The sequence below is a fragment of the Syngnathus scovelli genome, chromosome 3, assembly GCF_024217435.2.
Source record: "Syngnathus scovelli strain Florida chromosome 3, RoL_Ssco_1.2, whole genome shotgun sequence".
NCBI lineage: Eukaryota > Metazoa > Chordata > Actinopteri > Syngnathiformes > Syngnathidae > Syngnathus > Syngnathus scovelli.
The window spans coordinates 20,585,398-20,602,197 of NC_090849.1; the positions used below are offsets into that span (position 1 = coordinate 20,585,398).

Here is a 16,800-nt window from a genome sequence, read left to right on the forward strand (position 1 = left end):
GAAGTGGCTTCAAGTGTACATCACACTACATCCAGAAAATAGGTTACTCGAAATTATGCACTTGCATGCATACTGGATTAGAAGTTGACAGCGCTAGACTTAATGTTTACAAGACTGTGACAAAGAATCCTTGACTTTGAGCTAACAATGGTATGCTAACAGGTAACAGTGCTACAATAATCCTGCATTGGAAGGCAAGCCAATGCTCGAGCGACATTTATGTACATGACAACTTCACACTGCAAGCTAACATTGCTATGCTAATAACACCATACAAGGTTGTGTACGATAGATTTATTTATATAATGCATTGTCACAATAGCTGCAGAATAATAAAGACACCAGAATATACATATATATTTTTAACACAAACTACATATTCTGGCATGATAACAACAGATACGCTCCATGAGGTAAAATTGATTAGGATTTTTTTTTTTAAGATCATTATTGCATTTATCGAGACAATTTGCTCTGATGATTAGCACTTCCCTGCCCCCAGATGATCAGTTGGCAGAAATATAAGTTTTAATGTCAAAGTGTTTGAAAAAAAAGTGTTATCGTAATTAGCAAATACACTGATGGCATTTTTGAAATTTTAATCGTTTTTCAGCATTTCCATCACTAGTTTAATGACTCAGAAAAGCATCCCGATGATTAAAAACTCACAAAAATCTCTCAGATGAAAACACATGCTATTAAAAAAATGAACGAATAAAAAGGCATAAAAGCACTCCCACCTAATTTGTGAGCATTTAATTAGCATCAAGACTGAAGTTAATTTTTTCGGTTTTAATGTATAATATCAAATCTACAACTTTTAAGACAGAAATTCACACACATCTGCACGGGGCTGTCACAGGTGTGTTGGTGACAATAAACAGACAAGAAGGTAAAACCACATCACTCGAGACCAAAAGTCGACAACACGGTCACACAACCGTGTGTGTGTGTATGCGTGTGTGTGCATGCATGAGTGTGTGTGTGTGCGAGTGACACAGCTGGTCGCAGCCATGCTGGGCCTCTTGTCAGTTTGTGCTAACACAAGCGTGTCAGAGTGAAAGGACACAAACATGCACACACTATGTTGCACGTTGTGCACGTAGGAGTGTGTGAGTGATGTTACACACACACACAGCAGGGGTGTCACAGCAGCCGCTTTACATGGAAATGAAGCCAACATGCATGTAAAATATATACTGTGTGTGTGTGTGTGCGTGTGTGTGCATGAGTGTGTACGTGTGTCTCTCTGAGCTGTCAGCTTGCACGTAAAGGACAGTGTGGACATTTGAGGAATGATCTTGCAGAAAGTGAAGGACATGCATTAAACACACACACACACTTACATGCGCACACACAGTAGAATAGTGAGTAGAACAGCGACCCCGCCTCCCTCCAGTGCAATGTAATGTACCAACAAACCAACGAAGCAACGATACCGCGACCTACCAACTAACCACCTACCGACCTCCCAAGTTATTTAAATGTACGCACTAAAAACTGCTTGTAGTTAGATTCCAGCATGTGTGTCTTGGATTTGTGTTCTATTGTGATTGCCGGCCATATCCTCCTCCTCTTTTGTTGCTTGTCGCACACGAGAGGACGAGCTAGAAAATGTAACAGCGGGAGGCCGGCTAATGTCCTCCTCACCGTCCAGCCACTTGTGACGCTTATGCCTCATCAGACATGCTACGACATGCAGAGACCCCCCCCAGCCACCGACAAACGCACACGAGCACTCGTCCCCCTCTGCCCTCGTACACGTTAGTGAGTGTGACACACACACACACGCGTACGTACGTACACACACACTCACACACACCGACATGCAACATGTAAATGCTTTTAGGGCAAGGCCACTGTGTGCGTGTGCGTGCATCAAACATCTCCCACTGCGATTTTCCTTTTTCTTTAAATGCAGCCGAAAGCTTTTGCGAGCACGGCGGGGTGCTGGGATAGCAAAGATGAAAATGTAGGGGGGGCGGGGGGGGATAAAGAAGAAATTGGAAAAACAATGGAAAGAGATGGAGAAAGTACTTGTTAGGATTTGGAACGGCAAGGAGGAAGGAGAGTTTTGTTACGATGATGAAGCCATTATGCCCAAAAAAACAAACAGTTTTTTGATTACTTCAGTCTTGGAATAATTATTTTCATTATTGTCGTCACTTAACAGAATCTGGGCTCAATTTTGAACCAGGGAATCCAATTTTTGGAGAAAAATGTTGTTTTTAAGCAAGGTCAGGCCAAAATGTTCAAAAGAAAATCATGTTTCAGGTTTCTTTTTTTTTTTTTTTAAATGGAGAATAATGTTGTAATTTTGAGGGCAAACAGTTTGTTACATTTGTGGACAATATCAGATGTTTTCTAGAAAACAAAGGTGACGGTTGCCACTTTTTGTACGGCAGCCAACTTTTTGTGTTCCAAAGTTGTAAACATGTCAAAAAGTTGTGCGAGCTTCTCGTTTCTCCTTTTTTGTGGAAATCTATTTTGGAGTGAACGTCGCAGATTCGCCGCTGCCGTCTGGAGAAAGAACAAAAGAAGAGAAGACAAGACGCCGCTTTGCGGGCCCCTTTTTTGCCGTCTCTTTCGACGTGTTCTTTCCAAGACGCGCACGGCGGGGAAAAAAGGTCATTACGGTGAGATGAGAATCGGCTTTTACGGCTGCGCGTTTCATTTTTATCGTTTTTGTTTGCCTTGCTGCCGGGAACGCGTTTACTTAGTCGCTGTTTCCCCCGCTCCCTATAAATGTATATTTTATAAATGTATAACACCAAAGTCCACCGGCGCTGGCGGCGTCATGCTTAGGCTACGCTGACTCGTGTTCCATCCAAATTGAGTTTAAAGCAAATCAGAGGTTCAGCAGAAAGCTTCCAAATCCTTAAGCGGGGTTTGCCTTGCGGTGAAAAATGAAACCAAAATGGCAGGTGGCCCGTCTCATGTCTTTCTGAGCGTGACTCCTTGAGCTTTTTATTTCTCTCCGTACTTCACTCATGACAAATAAGTCCAGCAAATTGTATGCTCCTAAGTCGAAATGTCTTTGGGATTTTCAAACAATTCTAACGACATCTGGAAATAAGTCAAAAAAGGCATTTTCAGTCTAGTGATTGACGTGAAGCTTTGAGGACTGAATTTCTAAAATAAAACATTCAAAAATTCATCCGTTCTTCCATTGGATTTTTTTGGTAATGGTTCAATTGAATATATTCTTGGAAAAGAAGAATCACTTTCAGTATTTCAGGTTTTAGTTCTACCCTACACAGAGTAATTCCAAATAGCGCTCAAAAAAAGAAGGTAATAATGAATTATTAATCGGCCAGTCTAATTATGGCGATTGTGCGGGTGTGCGTGTTCCTGAGAGAGATACGATCCTGGGGAAATTACATCTAACAGTCATTTATCACAACAAATAGAGTGAAAAACAGCAGTTAGCCGAGAAGCCGTTTGCACACAAAAGAGACGACGGCAGCACATTATTAAAATATTATTCAAATATGCTAAAGAGGTGAAGATGAGCATCCACAGGAGACAATTAGAAGATTCTCAAGAGACCACCCTACAGCTTTTTAGGGACCCCTCAAAAAACATTAAAAGGCACTACGTAGTACGTACATATATACACACACATGTGTGTGTAAATATATTATATATATATATATATATATATATATATATATATATATATGTGCGTGTGTATATATATTCCAAAATGTGATTTACTTTATGTTTTTAAAAATGATCGTTTGATCGCGTGTGCTGGGACTTGTCCCGGTGTATATTTAGCCGCTAATAGCGTATAGCAGCGCACTGGGCCGCAGTGACTGAATCAGGCCAGGTATCAAGCCCTGCCTGTCAGCCAGGCCGACCGCCCGGCTACCCGGCCGGCCCTTTAAAAAGATAAATAAAGCAAGTCAAACTCCCACAAGGCCCAGTGCTGCCTGCCTGCCTGCCTCGCTCGCTCGCTAGTTGACAGCAAGTATGGAGGCGGGGCTTGGTACCTTTATGCTAATGTTTGGCTAAGGGAGCTTGGGAGGCAACATGGCAAGCTGGGAACACGCCCCAAGATCACCCAGAAAGCCCCTCAAGAAGTGCTCGTGTTAGATGGCAAGCGGAGCGGTCGCAGTGTGAAGCACCAGTGACCCCGTCAATCATGGCGATCGAGGGCGGCTGGCAAGAGAAGAAAAAGCAAAAAGAAGCAAAAAAAAAATGGAGGTCCAAGTCTGCTCACTTTGCGTCCGTAGGCTGCTTCCTTCGCCGGGATCATAAACGTTACGTTCGCCGGGAGAGTTTTCCAGCTCAGGGTCACCTGTCGCCGTAATGTCTCGCCATTTGTCCCGTTGTTGTAGATTTGCCGCTCTGTCAGTATTAGTTGCGTGCGCTTCCCTGGACGAGGTCTTGGAGGAAGGAGTCGTCCTTCCACAACAAGCCATTCTTGTCCGCGTCTTCTTTAAACGCAAAGAATCCCGGCGGCTAATGAATGCGAGCCAGCCGCATGTCCATAAAATTTTACTGTACATCTTTTTACGACGGCCAGACGAGGCCGTAAACGGGCTTTTAATACGGCCCGCCGTGCCCCGGCGGGATGTTTCCTACAACAAGACTGAAATTGTGATACGTGTTCGGGTCATTTGTGTCAAAGCGGCGTTTCAGATGAGAGCGGGAGAAAGTGACATCAATCCTAGATGAAAAACAACGGCGTGGCGCAAGGTGACGGCAAACACGGAGAGTAAAACTAATGTTTTTCCTGGGGGGGGGGAGCAGTGTCACATGGATGCAAGCACATTGAGTACCTTTACAACAGACCCCAGAAGCCGCGGTAATATTTGTTTTCTTCACAGAGGATAAAGAATATATTTTCTGTAAGTATCGTTATATTATGTGCTGCTCAATCAATTGTGCTGTCTGTTAGCCCACCTATGACGTTCTGCATTACGTGTTAGCATCATGCTAGTGGATACTTGTTTTGAATATGCCTTGTGTAATTTTCTGTTTAGTTTGACAGTAAGCTAAAATGTGAGTAGTGGTAATCATGATTCTTCGATTATTGATCACAACTATTGATTATGTTAGAGAAAACGTCTGTATTTTTACTGCACTACATTTCAACAAACAATACGTGAAGTTGTGAGTACAGAATGAAAGTTTTTAAAAAAAACGGATTACAACGATGAGGACAAAACATGACCCAAGAATTTTGAATATACCAACTAAATGAATAGGAAGCTTAATGAAGTCTTAACCATTTGTTCGCCCCCTGGTGGTTGGCGCTTCATTAGCTAGATGCAGCTGCGCCCACCTTTTATACATAAAATATCGCTGGCAATGAAGTGAATTTCATTATGGTAATCACCATCAAATGATTTCCTATGAATAAATTGAACGGCATTGTAGCTGAGTTTTCGTTGTATTTATTGTAATGCTACCACTTATTTTGATGTGACGCCAGGTAAGCTCAGACCAAATCTTACATATTGTTGGTACACTCTGGCTCGTCTGCGTTCCCAGAATGACTCTGCCAACAAAAAGGAACATTGGCACACTAATTTCTTTGGATTGAATCATTACGACTCGCAAAGATTAGACTACTTCCATTTTAGACTTTTTTTAAAAACACACATTACCGAGAAAATCAACTTGTGTGACGTCTGACTCATCTGATTCATGAAGGGGGGGGGGATTCTAAATGCAGCTTACTTAGCCCTGAATGAATTGAAAACGCACACAACACACACACACACAGTCTATTAGTCGTTGATGAAAAATGAGTGTCGGCGGAAAGCCAAAGTGGGAATGACGGCAAGAGAAAATGAGCAGAAAAGGCAGAATGAGTTTCATAAATTGCAGAGGGTTGCACCTGCTGCCCCACAATTTGGCGCACCCCCAACACCAAGCGTACCCTTAAAAGAAAATCAAGCATCCAAACTGAAACTGTGCACTCACTTGAACAGTCGGCGCACCCCATTTCCCCGCCAAAGAAATACGTTCAACTAAATTTGAGGGAGACATAGGTTTTAAAAGTGCAACAAGAAGAAAAATTTGAAAACTGCATGTGCACACCCTTCGCACGCTCTTCCCTCCATGCAGGATGCTAATTCAAGGGAAACACCACAAGTTTAATTCTCACAACAGCGATGTGTTCATCGACGACTAAGTTTAAAAGACATAAAGTGAAAACGGAGTGCTAGCATTCTGTCCAACGCGAAGGTCACCCTGTCACAGTGACCCGGTCCCGCTCACTTCCTGCCCGACCCGGGGGGTGCGTGCCTCCCTAAAAGCACATTATCAGCCACTTAGCGGCGCTTAGCATAGCATTGATTAACGATGAGGTGGCACAAAACGTCGCCAAGTGCCCCCGCTCGATGGCCTTTTTCCGTTAGCTTTCACGCTGATGTCATGGCCATTTGTTGGGACATGCTAATTTGCTAATCAGAGCATAAGCAACGGTGAGCCTCGGGGTCCCGCTTTTTGGCCCCGCTCTGGCTAGCGGCCAGTTCGTGCTGGCCATACATTTTAATGGACCTTCACACACAATTTCATCGGGGTAGGGGGCGGCTGAAATTACCCCCCAGGGTGCCACCAAAAGTAAAAATCTCTTCTTTTTTAAAAAAAAAATACATTTACCATCAAAGTTTGGTTATCTAAGGCAATACAGCCACCACTTGAGATCTCCAAAACTAGGTGTATATTTTGGGGGAAAGTATTATTTTTATTCATCTATTTTATTTTATTTATTTATTATTTTTATTATACTCATGATAGACAAGCTGACCATGTTTCACGTTGCTAGGGTTTCCAAAACCTCTCTAACGTGAGAAGAAAAAAATAGTCTCAATAAGGACTGTCTGAAAAAGCACAGGAGGTGTGCAATTTTGCTTTGAATAGGCTTTTTGGAGTCAAATTGGCCATTTCCAGGTGAATGCCTGCTGATCCAATTTCCAGCAGATTTGAACCAAGTACACTCGACAGATGGCTGATGCTTAATTGTGAGGAATATGATTTCCCATCAATTGATGTGGGCGGGGAATGGCAGCCAAGTTTGATGTCTTGCCATGAAACACAAAACTGGAACCAGTCACCTACATGAGGTTAGAACTCGGCCAGACATCTCATGATGCTTCGTCTTTGCAAAATTATTCACGCTTATTGACGCGCACGCGTCTGTGCAGCAGTACATATCGTGGCTCGTGTGCCCCCCCCCCCCCCACAGACACACGTTGTGTTGTGACACGGAAGCGATGTCGTCGCCGGGGGCAGTGGTGGAGGCTTAACAACAAATGACCCCATTGTTAAGACCCTTGTGCTGCACATCTGGCCGCTCTCTCGTGAATATTTGCATGCAAGCAAAACGAATCGAGTGAATGAACTTTGACACATACGTGCTTCAAAGAAACAAGTGGAAGATGTTTTTTTTTGTGTTGCCGCTGCACAAGGTGTGCCTGAGTGGCTTTGGTGTGGAGAACATCTTGCAGATGACAAATTTCACATTATGACTGCAGGGGCAAAATCCTTTTTTAAAAATCTGATGAAAAATATTCTATTTCAAGTTGTACCCTTAAAATTGCTCGGTTAAAAACAACCCAATTTGGGTGAAAACTTGGACTGACCCAACTTTGGGTTATTTTGCAAAAAAAAAAACAATTTGTTGGGTTGTTTTGTACAAAAAAATAGTTGTCTTAAATAATAATAATAATAATAATACATAGACTGTTACAATAGAAGAAGTAATCAAACTATTCAGTTCCAATATGGGATAAAAACAATTGACAAAGGAATATAAAAATAGAAAACAGTATAGCAAATTAATTTTGTATTCCAACAAAATGGATGATATATTTTTCTTAAAAAAAAAACCCAGCATAAACTTGACTCAAGTCAACTTTAAAGAACAAAACACAGGATGCAAAACACTTCGAAAACTTCCAGAGTCTGAGATGAAACGCACGAGCGAGATTGGCAGATGACGTGGTCGCCTAGCAACAAGGCAGGCCATGTGCGGCGACTCAATCAACTCTTGACGAGGAACGTGCTTGACGCGGGTGGGATTTGTTGCTTATTCATGTTCCTGACGCTGCCCTCGCCTCGCCCTCGCCCTCGCCTCGCCCTCGCCCTCGCCCTCTTTGTTTGTTTGTCGCAAACAAAACGCCGCCTCTCTTCCCTCCTCATCAGAATGCGTTGTGCCACCTCTCTGCTATTCCGCCACCCTCAGCCAGCCACTCTGCTCGTTTCCACTTTCTCACTTTCTCATTTGACGCCCCGGCCGCACAGGAAAGACGGCAGACAGCTGGCAAAACACAGAAAGGAGGGAAAGGGGGAAAAAAAAACAAAACAAAGGCAGCGAAAATGCTTGTTAGCGCCCTAGCGGCCCAAATAAACGCAAGATGACACACCTGACTGATAATTAGTCTCGGGAGCATTTGAACTGATGCACACACACACACACACACATGCAAAGTGCCACCTGTGTGTGTGTATTGGGGGGGGGGGCCTAATGGGCATCCTGGCACACATAATCATGCCGTTAATCACCAGCGGTTTGCACCGTGTCCGCTTTTAAAAAAGTCAATAGCAGTCCAAAAGGCTAAAATGGGACACATCAGTCAGCATGTTTAATGGGCGACCCCACAAGTGTGACCCCGCCACCCCCTTCCCCAACAAACTTCCTCGCCTCATACTAGCCAAAAATGTTTTTACACCTAACGTCGCACGAGAAGCCTGCGCTCGGATGCTTCGGCTGATTCTTACAAGCGGCTCCCAGATCCATTTTATGACACCTTAAAGCTGCTCAAGGAGACGCTCAAAGCCACAATGGGCTTTTTTTTTTTTTAAGGGCAGGGAAGGGCAAGACCAAATAAACACAAACTTTACCACACAGATACGGTTTCTCTGGATATTCAAAGGTATTTGTATTTTCACAAAAGTGAAAATTCATCAAATGGGAGGAAACATGCGCACACAAATTTTTTATACGTTTAAAAAATAAATTGGAGGAATATCCAAGTATTACAAGTAGGGCCGCAACTAACCATTATTTGAGTTATATAGTTATAGTTATACTCATTTTTTTCTGCGACGATGGCAGATCATCGCTGACCGATTGTGAACGGCGACGATGCGAGGCAGCCTCATCCTTCTTTTTGCGCGTGCATGTTTGTGAGGTCGTTAGGTAATCAACAGATGCGCCAGACAGACACACGGGAAGCGCCTTGTTAAGAGAGCCAAACGGAGATGGAAATAGATAATGAGAGAGACGCCGGCTAAACAGCAAGAAATGAAACGGAGGCAGGGCGGGGTGAGGGGGATCGCGTCCTGGGAAGGGGAGGGAAGGGTTGACACGAGCGCAGGTGTTGTCGACAGCCCCCGCCGCCACATTGTACTGACAGCGGCCACCGATAAGTGACAGCGACACGGCGCCAGCTTTTGGAACGTGCATGAAAGGCTGCCACTCCACAAGGCGCAGGAAGCAAAACAAAAAGCAACGACAAAACGCGTACTGCTGACTGCGCATGATATGACTTGGGATGTTGCCTTTTTGATGAACGTGGTGAAAAGAATCGAATAAACAGCGGCCGCGGGACTTCTCCGGCGAGAAAGCCGGAGAACACCCCAAATAAACAAATACGTTTAAAAAAACAAAAAGGAGGATGAGCACGTTGTATTATGGAAAACAGAAGAGGGAGGCGTTGTTTTTAATGGTCCCAATGCACACGAGAGAAGAGAGCGTTGTTTTATCCCAGGCTCAGATCAATGTGGTAAAGGCCGAACTAATGATCCCTTTTTTTCCTTGCAGTCGCATTTTTGATATTCGTGAGAGGCATTTATTTTAATCGCGAAAACCGCAAACTTTAATTCCTTGCACTCACATTTTGATGTTTGAGGGAGGCACTTCTTTTAATAGCGCAAGTGGTGCAAAAGTTAGGGCAAAGTGTCATTTGATTCTGCGTTCAGTTAAAGGTGGAACTAATTTGATTTCCTCGCCATCGAATTTTGATATTTGAGGGAGGTGTTTATTTGATGTTAGAGTAGATTATTTGCGTTATACTCTCATTCCGATCAAAACGGCGCCCTCGCTCAATGTGGAATTAATTGACTTCATCAGATTTGGATCATTGAGGAGAGGCATTTATTTTTTCAAATGGATGTTGACTCGTTGAGACACCACTGCTTTTTGGCTAGATGTGCAAAAAGGCAAAAAAAAATGTAAACTTTGTGCGGGATTAGCGTTAGCTCGTTGAGTGCGACACCTCGCCCGTTCTGTGAGGATGGTGGTGGGAACGCGGCGGGTCGTGAAATTTTTATGCACTTCCCAGGAAATCATGAAGCCAGAACCCGCTACGTCATGCAAATAATTAGGCAACACCCCTTGGAACAAGGTTTCTGTGAATTTACCTCGGCACTTTGGCCGCGTTAAATTGTCTGTATTCAATCATGGACAACAAATCCATGGATTTATAACACATGGGGATCAAATGCCCCCCAAAAAAAATCGCCATTCCTCCATGCACTGTAGGTTCTTGTGAAAATTCGGACAATGACCTTTTGTTACACTCGCACGAACGAGCGAGTGCCATTGTTGTGCTAAGGATATGCATGACGCTAGCGCTAATGTGTGCATGAGGTAGCGGGTTCTGGCTTCATGATTGGCTGAGAAGTGTACATAATGCCAGACTTATCCTACGGAGAAAAAAAATTCACTGGCGGGTCCCACGTAGGTCGCTTAATTACCCGCCACACGCTGCGACGCCCCGCTCCCAAGGGCGTTTAACAGGGCGAGAGACGTTGCGAGCGAGGCGTTGAGGAATGGGATGTTAGCGCAGCGGGACCGGCTAGCGTGAGGCTTATTTAAGCGCGACCTACAAAAAAATATCACAAAGCATATATTTGCTGGGCGCCTCTCTGCGTAGCGACTTTCTCCCACGCGTGTGATGGAGCGCGCCCAGGTGGCCGAGGTCATTGCACCGAGTGACAGAATGATGCTAAGCTAGCGAACGCCTCGCCTACCGAAGAGCGGTAATTAGCACACGCGGGTCAGAGCTCGGAGGCTGGCGCCGACGGGGGACCGGCTTGTATGGGGAGGGGGCCGTGACTTTGTATGCGATGTATTCATTTGCATAAATGTATGCACAATTTCATAGAATGCATTTTGAGTTGAAGGAGGCGTTTATTATTCGGACAAATGCACACACAAAGCTTGCGAAAGAAGACTCGTGCGTTTATTTTAGCTAGCAATAATATTAAAGGACAAATGTATTTTCTTGCCATCCATAGTTTGAAATTTGGGCAGAGGCACTTATTTTTTCACGTGAATGGTGGTGAGTCAAGATCATTTGGCTTTATGCGGGACTACAAAACAATTTCGGGAGAGGCGTTGATTGCGCTCAAGTGTCGTGAACGTCAACTTGAGACGAGGTGAAGTATGTCACTTGGAAGGACAAGACGTCCCCAAAGTGCAACGTGTCCAACCTCGGATAAGAGGCTTGACTTTTGATACTTTAACAAGGGAATTATTTCAATTACAAAATGATAAATCTGATAATAAATTTCTTTTTTTATATATATTTAAGATGAAAATTATGGGAACGGATGCATTTTATTGTGTAAATAAAGAATTTTGAATATGTAGTAAATCAAAGTAAGTTAAAAAAAAAAGGGGAATATATCAACTATCATATCATTGTGATTATTTTACCTTTTTAAGCGTAAGCCTAACGCATAAGACCAAAACATTTATGTAAAATAAATCCAATTTTGTTTGCATGGGAAGCAGACCTTGGAAAATATAACTGCATATTAAATTGCAGTATTGAATGGGGGGAGGGGGGCAGGATTTTTATTAATGGTTCGGTCCGACTTCACACTAAAGTAGATTTCCATGTAAAGTTACAACAAACAAAAGAGAATATACACATTTTTTTAAGTGCAAATAAAAAACATTTGCCAACACCGTGACCAGACCAACATGACGTCTCCGGCTCGACGTGACGACATGGCTTATTCATCCGCTGCTGTCATACGTTTCATAAATCTTACATGGGTTTATCATAATTTATTCACGTAAGAGGCCAACCCTGTGACTTGACTTCATGTACACGTGCGCATGCGGGAGCGTTAAAGAAACTCTTTGTTCTCAATCGGAACAACACAAATAAGCAAATCAAGTTCAAACTATGTCAGTTTAACAAAATTGACACATATATATATAATATATATATATATATGTGTATATAAAATTAATTAATAATTATTAATTACTAATTAGCGGACGACGGTTCGACTGTACACATCAGCAAATCGGTGCGTAGCGTAGGATTTGTTCTGAGCGTGGATGGAGCCATGTCAATTCCCACGCTCATTCATAAAAAACGTGCTAATATCTCATTAGAGATTAATACCCATCAGATCCTTTTAATTAGCCCGCCAGCCAGCCAGCCCACACGATCGCACTCACTGCTTGTGTGGCGCGCGTGTGCGTAGAGGTTTCATTTCCAACTCGTCGTCAAGCTCCCGTAATAATTAGAAGTGCGTATCTGGTGTGTTGCGTGCGCGGGTCTTACACTCCCACGTTGTCGTTAAGCTCTCTGAATAATGAGGAATTTGTCTCTGTTCTATTGCGTTGTGAGTATGCATCAATTTTCGATTGTCACAATTTCACTGTCGCTGTGAGATTTGCAGCCAACAAGTATAGTACAGGCAACCGTTCTCCTTTTTTAACATCCGAGGTGACTATACTAGACCCGTATCCTGGATTCCCCGGTTGTGGAAGCTGAAAAGCTCCTCTCCGACATTTGACGATAATCGGGTAGAAAATAGTGGGTGGTGCGTGTGCGTCTTCTACCTGGCGGTGGCGGTGGCAAACGATTTCCTCTGGCACATGACGGCCAGCGAGCCTCCGCCGGGCGCCATTTCCTGTTTGATCTCCCAGGCCACCAGGTCGCTGGGCTTCACCGCCAGGAAGCTGATGCCCGACTGGAACCAAACCCTGCACACAGCCACAAAAGCCACAATGGCTGATCGATGCTAATGCTCAACAAATGCTAACACCACAGGGTTTCAAATCAGCATCTCAAGTTTAGCTTTTCATTTTTCAAACAACTGCAGTTTCAAACCAAATTATGGTGTCTTTGCATATCTGATTCAAACATTTCTGCCTGGACGTGCTACGGCGTGCGTGCGTCAAGTGTGTGTGCGTTGGCAGAGACGAAACGCCTCCACGGACTCTGGAGTTGATTTGGATTCGAGACACAAGACGAAGCAAAACAATGTCATCATTATTCTTCCTCTTCTTGTTGTTGTTATTTTTATGCGCTTGTTGATTCAAGTCTTGCCAAATACATCACACGCACAGGCACCCAGGCACGCACGCCTCCTCCTCCTCCTCCTCCTTCAGCTCACATTATTTCCTATAGGAAGAAACGGAGATGAAGAACATTCAACATCGCTCTAATATAGTGAATGAATACTTTTCAAAAATGACTCATTAGTGGGACAAAACACGTTTGCTTTGACGGACGAAAAAAAAATTCCTGGCTCTTGAAACTGTTAATCAACTTGCTGCAGTACACACACACGCACACACAGAGCTCTTTTAATATTTCCTATAAATGTTTTTTTGCTCACCTTAAAGGCTTTCGTTGTAAAAAAATAAAGTCCGCCGTCAATGCTCTAATGATGTGCTTTGTATTGATTGATTGCTTTTTTTTTTTATTGCATATGGTCAGGGGAAGGCGGTAAGACCAACAGACAAAGGTCGTCCGTCCGCCATCTTGATTTGAACTGGCCTTTTTGGGGGGTGTTTTGTGCACTTCCAGGCTAACAGTTCCAAGATATTTTGTATTCTGGTTCGCTGGAGCATGACATTTTTTTTTTAAATCCTGCCTGTGCTTACTCCTGAATGACATGAATGGTTAATAATAATAATTTTAAAAAAAACGGCTGCTGTGGTTGCAGTTCATGCTCTCGTCTCACGCCAAGAGCTCTCCCTAAAAGAGGTAAAAGCACGTGTCTTTGTGAGTTGCTCTCCGCGCCAATCGAAAGCACGGCGCAAAGGTTAAAACAGTCAGTCGCCTGCCGCGGGAAAAGATGTGGCGCATCGGGGTTCCATTACTGTCATCTAAAATTAAAAAATAAATATTTTTCGCAACGCTCTCATGCGCTGGCTGTTCTTCAACAACACTTCAAACTTGCTTATGCGTTTGCACACATCGCTTGGCAGCTGGCGACAACGGTGCTCTTCACACACACGCATACAACACGTGCCTAAGTGGCGTACTTGAAAAGACTGCAAGACGTCGAGAATTCAAATAACACGTCCCCGTTGGCATGCAAAGAAAAAGGCATCAAGGCAAGTGAGAACACCATTGAAAACGTATCTTATCTCTGCGTGGGATAACAATGGAAATGACAAACACAAAAGAGGAGAAAGCATTTGATTTTTTTTTTTTTTTTTTTTTTTATCCACGTTGGTACTGAGGGCAGAAGGACAAGAAAATGGCAAAAACGAAGTGCAGTGAGCTGGGTAAGAAAACGATCAAAAAACAACAACACTAAGAGAGACGAGGCTCTCCTCCGATTTATCCAAGAAGAGAATGAGGGCGGTAAGGAAATGGAGCATTTCAACAAAGCAGAGACTGGGATGTTTAAAAACGCAGTTACTGAAAACGTGGGCTCAAGAGATAAACTAAAAAAAAAAAAAAACTGTTGGCAAGAGCTTATCCATAAGGAGATTGAGGGCAGGAGCGCGACAGCAATGCTGAGACTGAGGAGCAGAATACTGGGTCTAATGACAGCCTATGTCGGAACGAGACATTTGGACAAAAAAACAAATGAAGAAGCTGGTGAGACATTAGAACTTTTCAGCCGAGTGGAGACAATTTGAAAATGTGATGGAGGCCACGTCGAGAAAAAAAAAAAAAAACAATTACGAATGAGGGTCTCTGATCAAGAAGGAGACCGAGGTTAGCAAAATGGAATACTGCAGCAAACATGATAAATTCAAAATTTGCATTTGTTGGAAAACTAAAAGGAAAAAAAAATGCAAAACAGATGACATTGAGGCTCTCCTGAGTTTAATCCAAAAGGAGACTGAGGGCAGGAGGACAACGGCGCAATAGTGAAGCTAACGACAGCATTGTGAAGGTGACACACGTGCGCAACAAAAAACAAAACAAAAAAAATCAAGTTCTGAAGGTCAACAACATTGGCTTGAACGATCATGAAACGTATTTGAAACAAGTTCCATCGGGTATGCCCAAACTCAGGCCTTTTTGGAAGGCGTGCGAGGCAAAACGAAGCCATCTTGAGTGAGGTCGCCAAGAGGGCGGCGAGTGACAGTCAGACGAATGGACGGCGGCGACGGCGGCGGTGACCTTTCCCACATGCGCGAGCGGCTGGCGGATAAACAAATTGACTGACTGCTGTTCTCTCTGCGCGCCGGCGATTGTCTTTGACGGACAGGTCTGTTCCACCTCCCGCCGTCCGTCCGTCACTACCTCCCTCGTCCAGGTGCTTTGCCGTGATAACAGCCGTCCTGTTGCTACGTTAGCGTTTTCATCCTTCTACGACACTATTATTCAAGCATATGTCGTGGACATGGTTGGGAAAGCTAAATGCTAAAGGGGTCAACGGTGCAGTTTGTTGGTTCAATGGATTCAAAAAGCTAAACGAGTAAGAGCTCAAATCTCAACTCGAGCGTCATCCGATTCGGACTCCAAGTTCTCACCCTAACCGGAAGCATAAGATTTCAAACTAAACCTCAAGTCCAACAGCCTGGCCTTCCTAGTCGCCCTATTTTTCAGCGAAATGAGGATCGCTTTGACGATTGAGCTGAGTTGACATTTCGACCTGGTTCAGATCTGCTGGAATTTACCGGCCGTGTTTCCAAAGCACCATCGTGTTCATTGTTCCATAGCAAGTTTGAGATCATAACGGAAAGACTGTGCACTTGAGGCAAACTGCTCCATCTCCAGACTTTGGAGTCGTCTCCTCCTGGAAGGTGCACTTGGCGTCCTCTCAGAGCTCCCCCGGAATCCTTTCAACATACACCTACTCGCTGCTCTCATCCCGCTCGCACCTCCTTCCTTCCCTCCGAGTCCCTCTCGTCTTCATCTTCTTCCCCCGTAGCTCTGGCTTCCTCCCGCTGTGCTGCTCTTATGTAAGTGCCACACAAATGCTTCCTGAACCTGACGCCGCTCAGTCTGACAGGCTGACAAAGATTTGACTTTCCTGATGCTGTCTTCTCAACGAATCCGGATAACCCCTTTCACACTGAGCTTGGAGCAGGCCTTCCTTCTGGGCCGAGAACAAGTCACTTGTCTCGACCCCCCCCCCCTAAAAACCCATAAACAAAAAAAAACAAAATAACAAATCAACCCGTGTTGATTGTAGCAATGAGACACGCTGAAAACAGGAACAGGGGAGCGTGAGGATAACCTGAGCTTTATCTGTGCGGACTCTTAAAAGCAGAAAAATAAAAATTCTTGAATCTTGAAAGGAACAGAAAAATGGAGACTGTGGAGTATATCACTGCTGCTAACAAGGTAAAAAAAAAAAGGTCCTCCATTGTTTCGATGTATAATTTTCTCTTGAGTTTTATCCAAGAGGAGACTAAGGGCAGCATGGAGAAGTTCTTGGCTTACAACAATGCTGATAGGATATGCCAGAACAAGTCGTTGAACAACATTGGACAACAAAGGTCTCCTGAATTTTACCTAAGAGGAGACTCAGGGCAGCGCCAAACGGTACAGCAAGATGATGAGTGTGGAGTTTACAACTACATCTGTAAGGTAACTTGGGAACTAAATATGGCAA

At 43.9% G+C, this 16,800-nt stretch overlaps 2 protein-coding genes across 9 annotated transcripts in view; one reads left to right on the forward strand and one right to left on the reverse strand.

The window, feature by feature from the left end:
- The window catches only part of LOC125993954 (lymphocyte antigen 75-like), a 278,014-nt gene that overhangs the window by 104,935 nt on the left and 156,279 nt on the right, over window positions 1–16,800 (forward strand). The gene's annotated exons all lie outside the window — the stretch shown is intronic.
- The window catches only part of si:dkey-215k6.1 (transmembrane protein 132B), a 75,436-nt gene that overhangs the window by 20,231 nt on the left and 38,405 nt on the right, over window positions 1–16,800 (reverse strand). For all 4 annotated transcript variants that reach the window (XR_007490453.2, XM_049763034.2, XM_049763036.2 and 1 more), the window contains one exon: window positions 12,830–12,973. Coding sequence is in view for 3 of the 4 variants with exons in the window: in XM_049763034.2 (XP_049618991.1) it covers window positions 12,830–12,973 (144 nt within the window). In the remaining variant the exon portion in view is untranslated. The remainder of the gene's footprint in view (window positions 1–12,829; window positions 12,974–16,800) is intronic.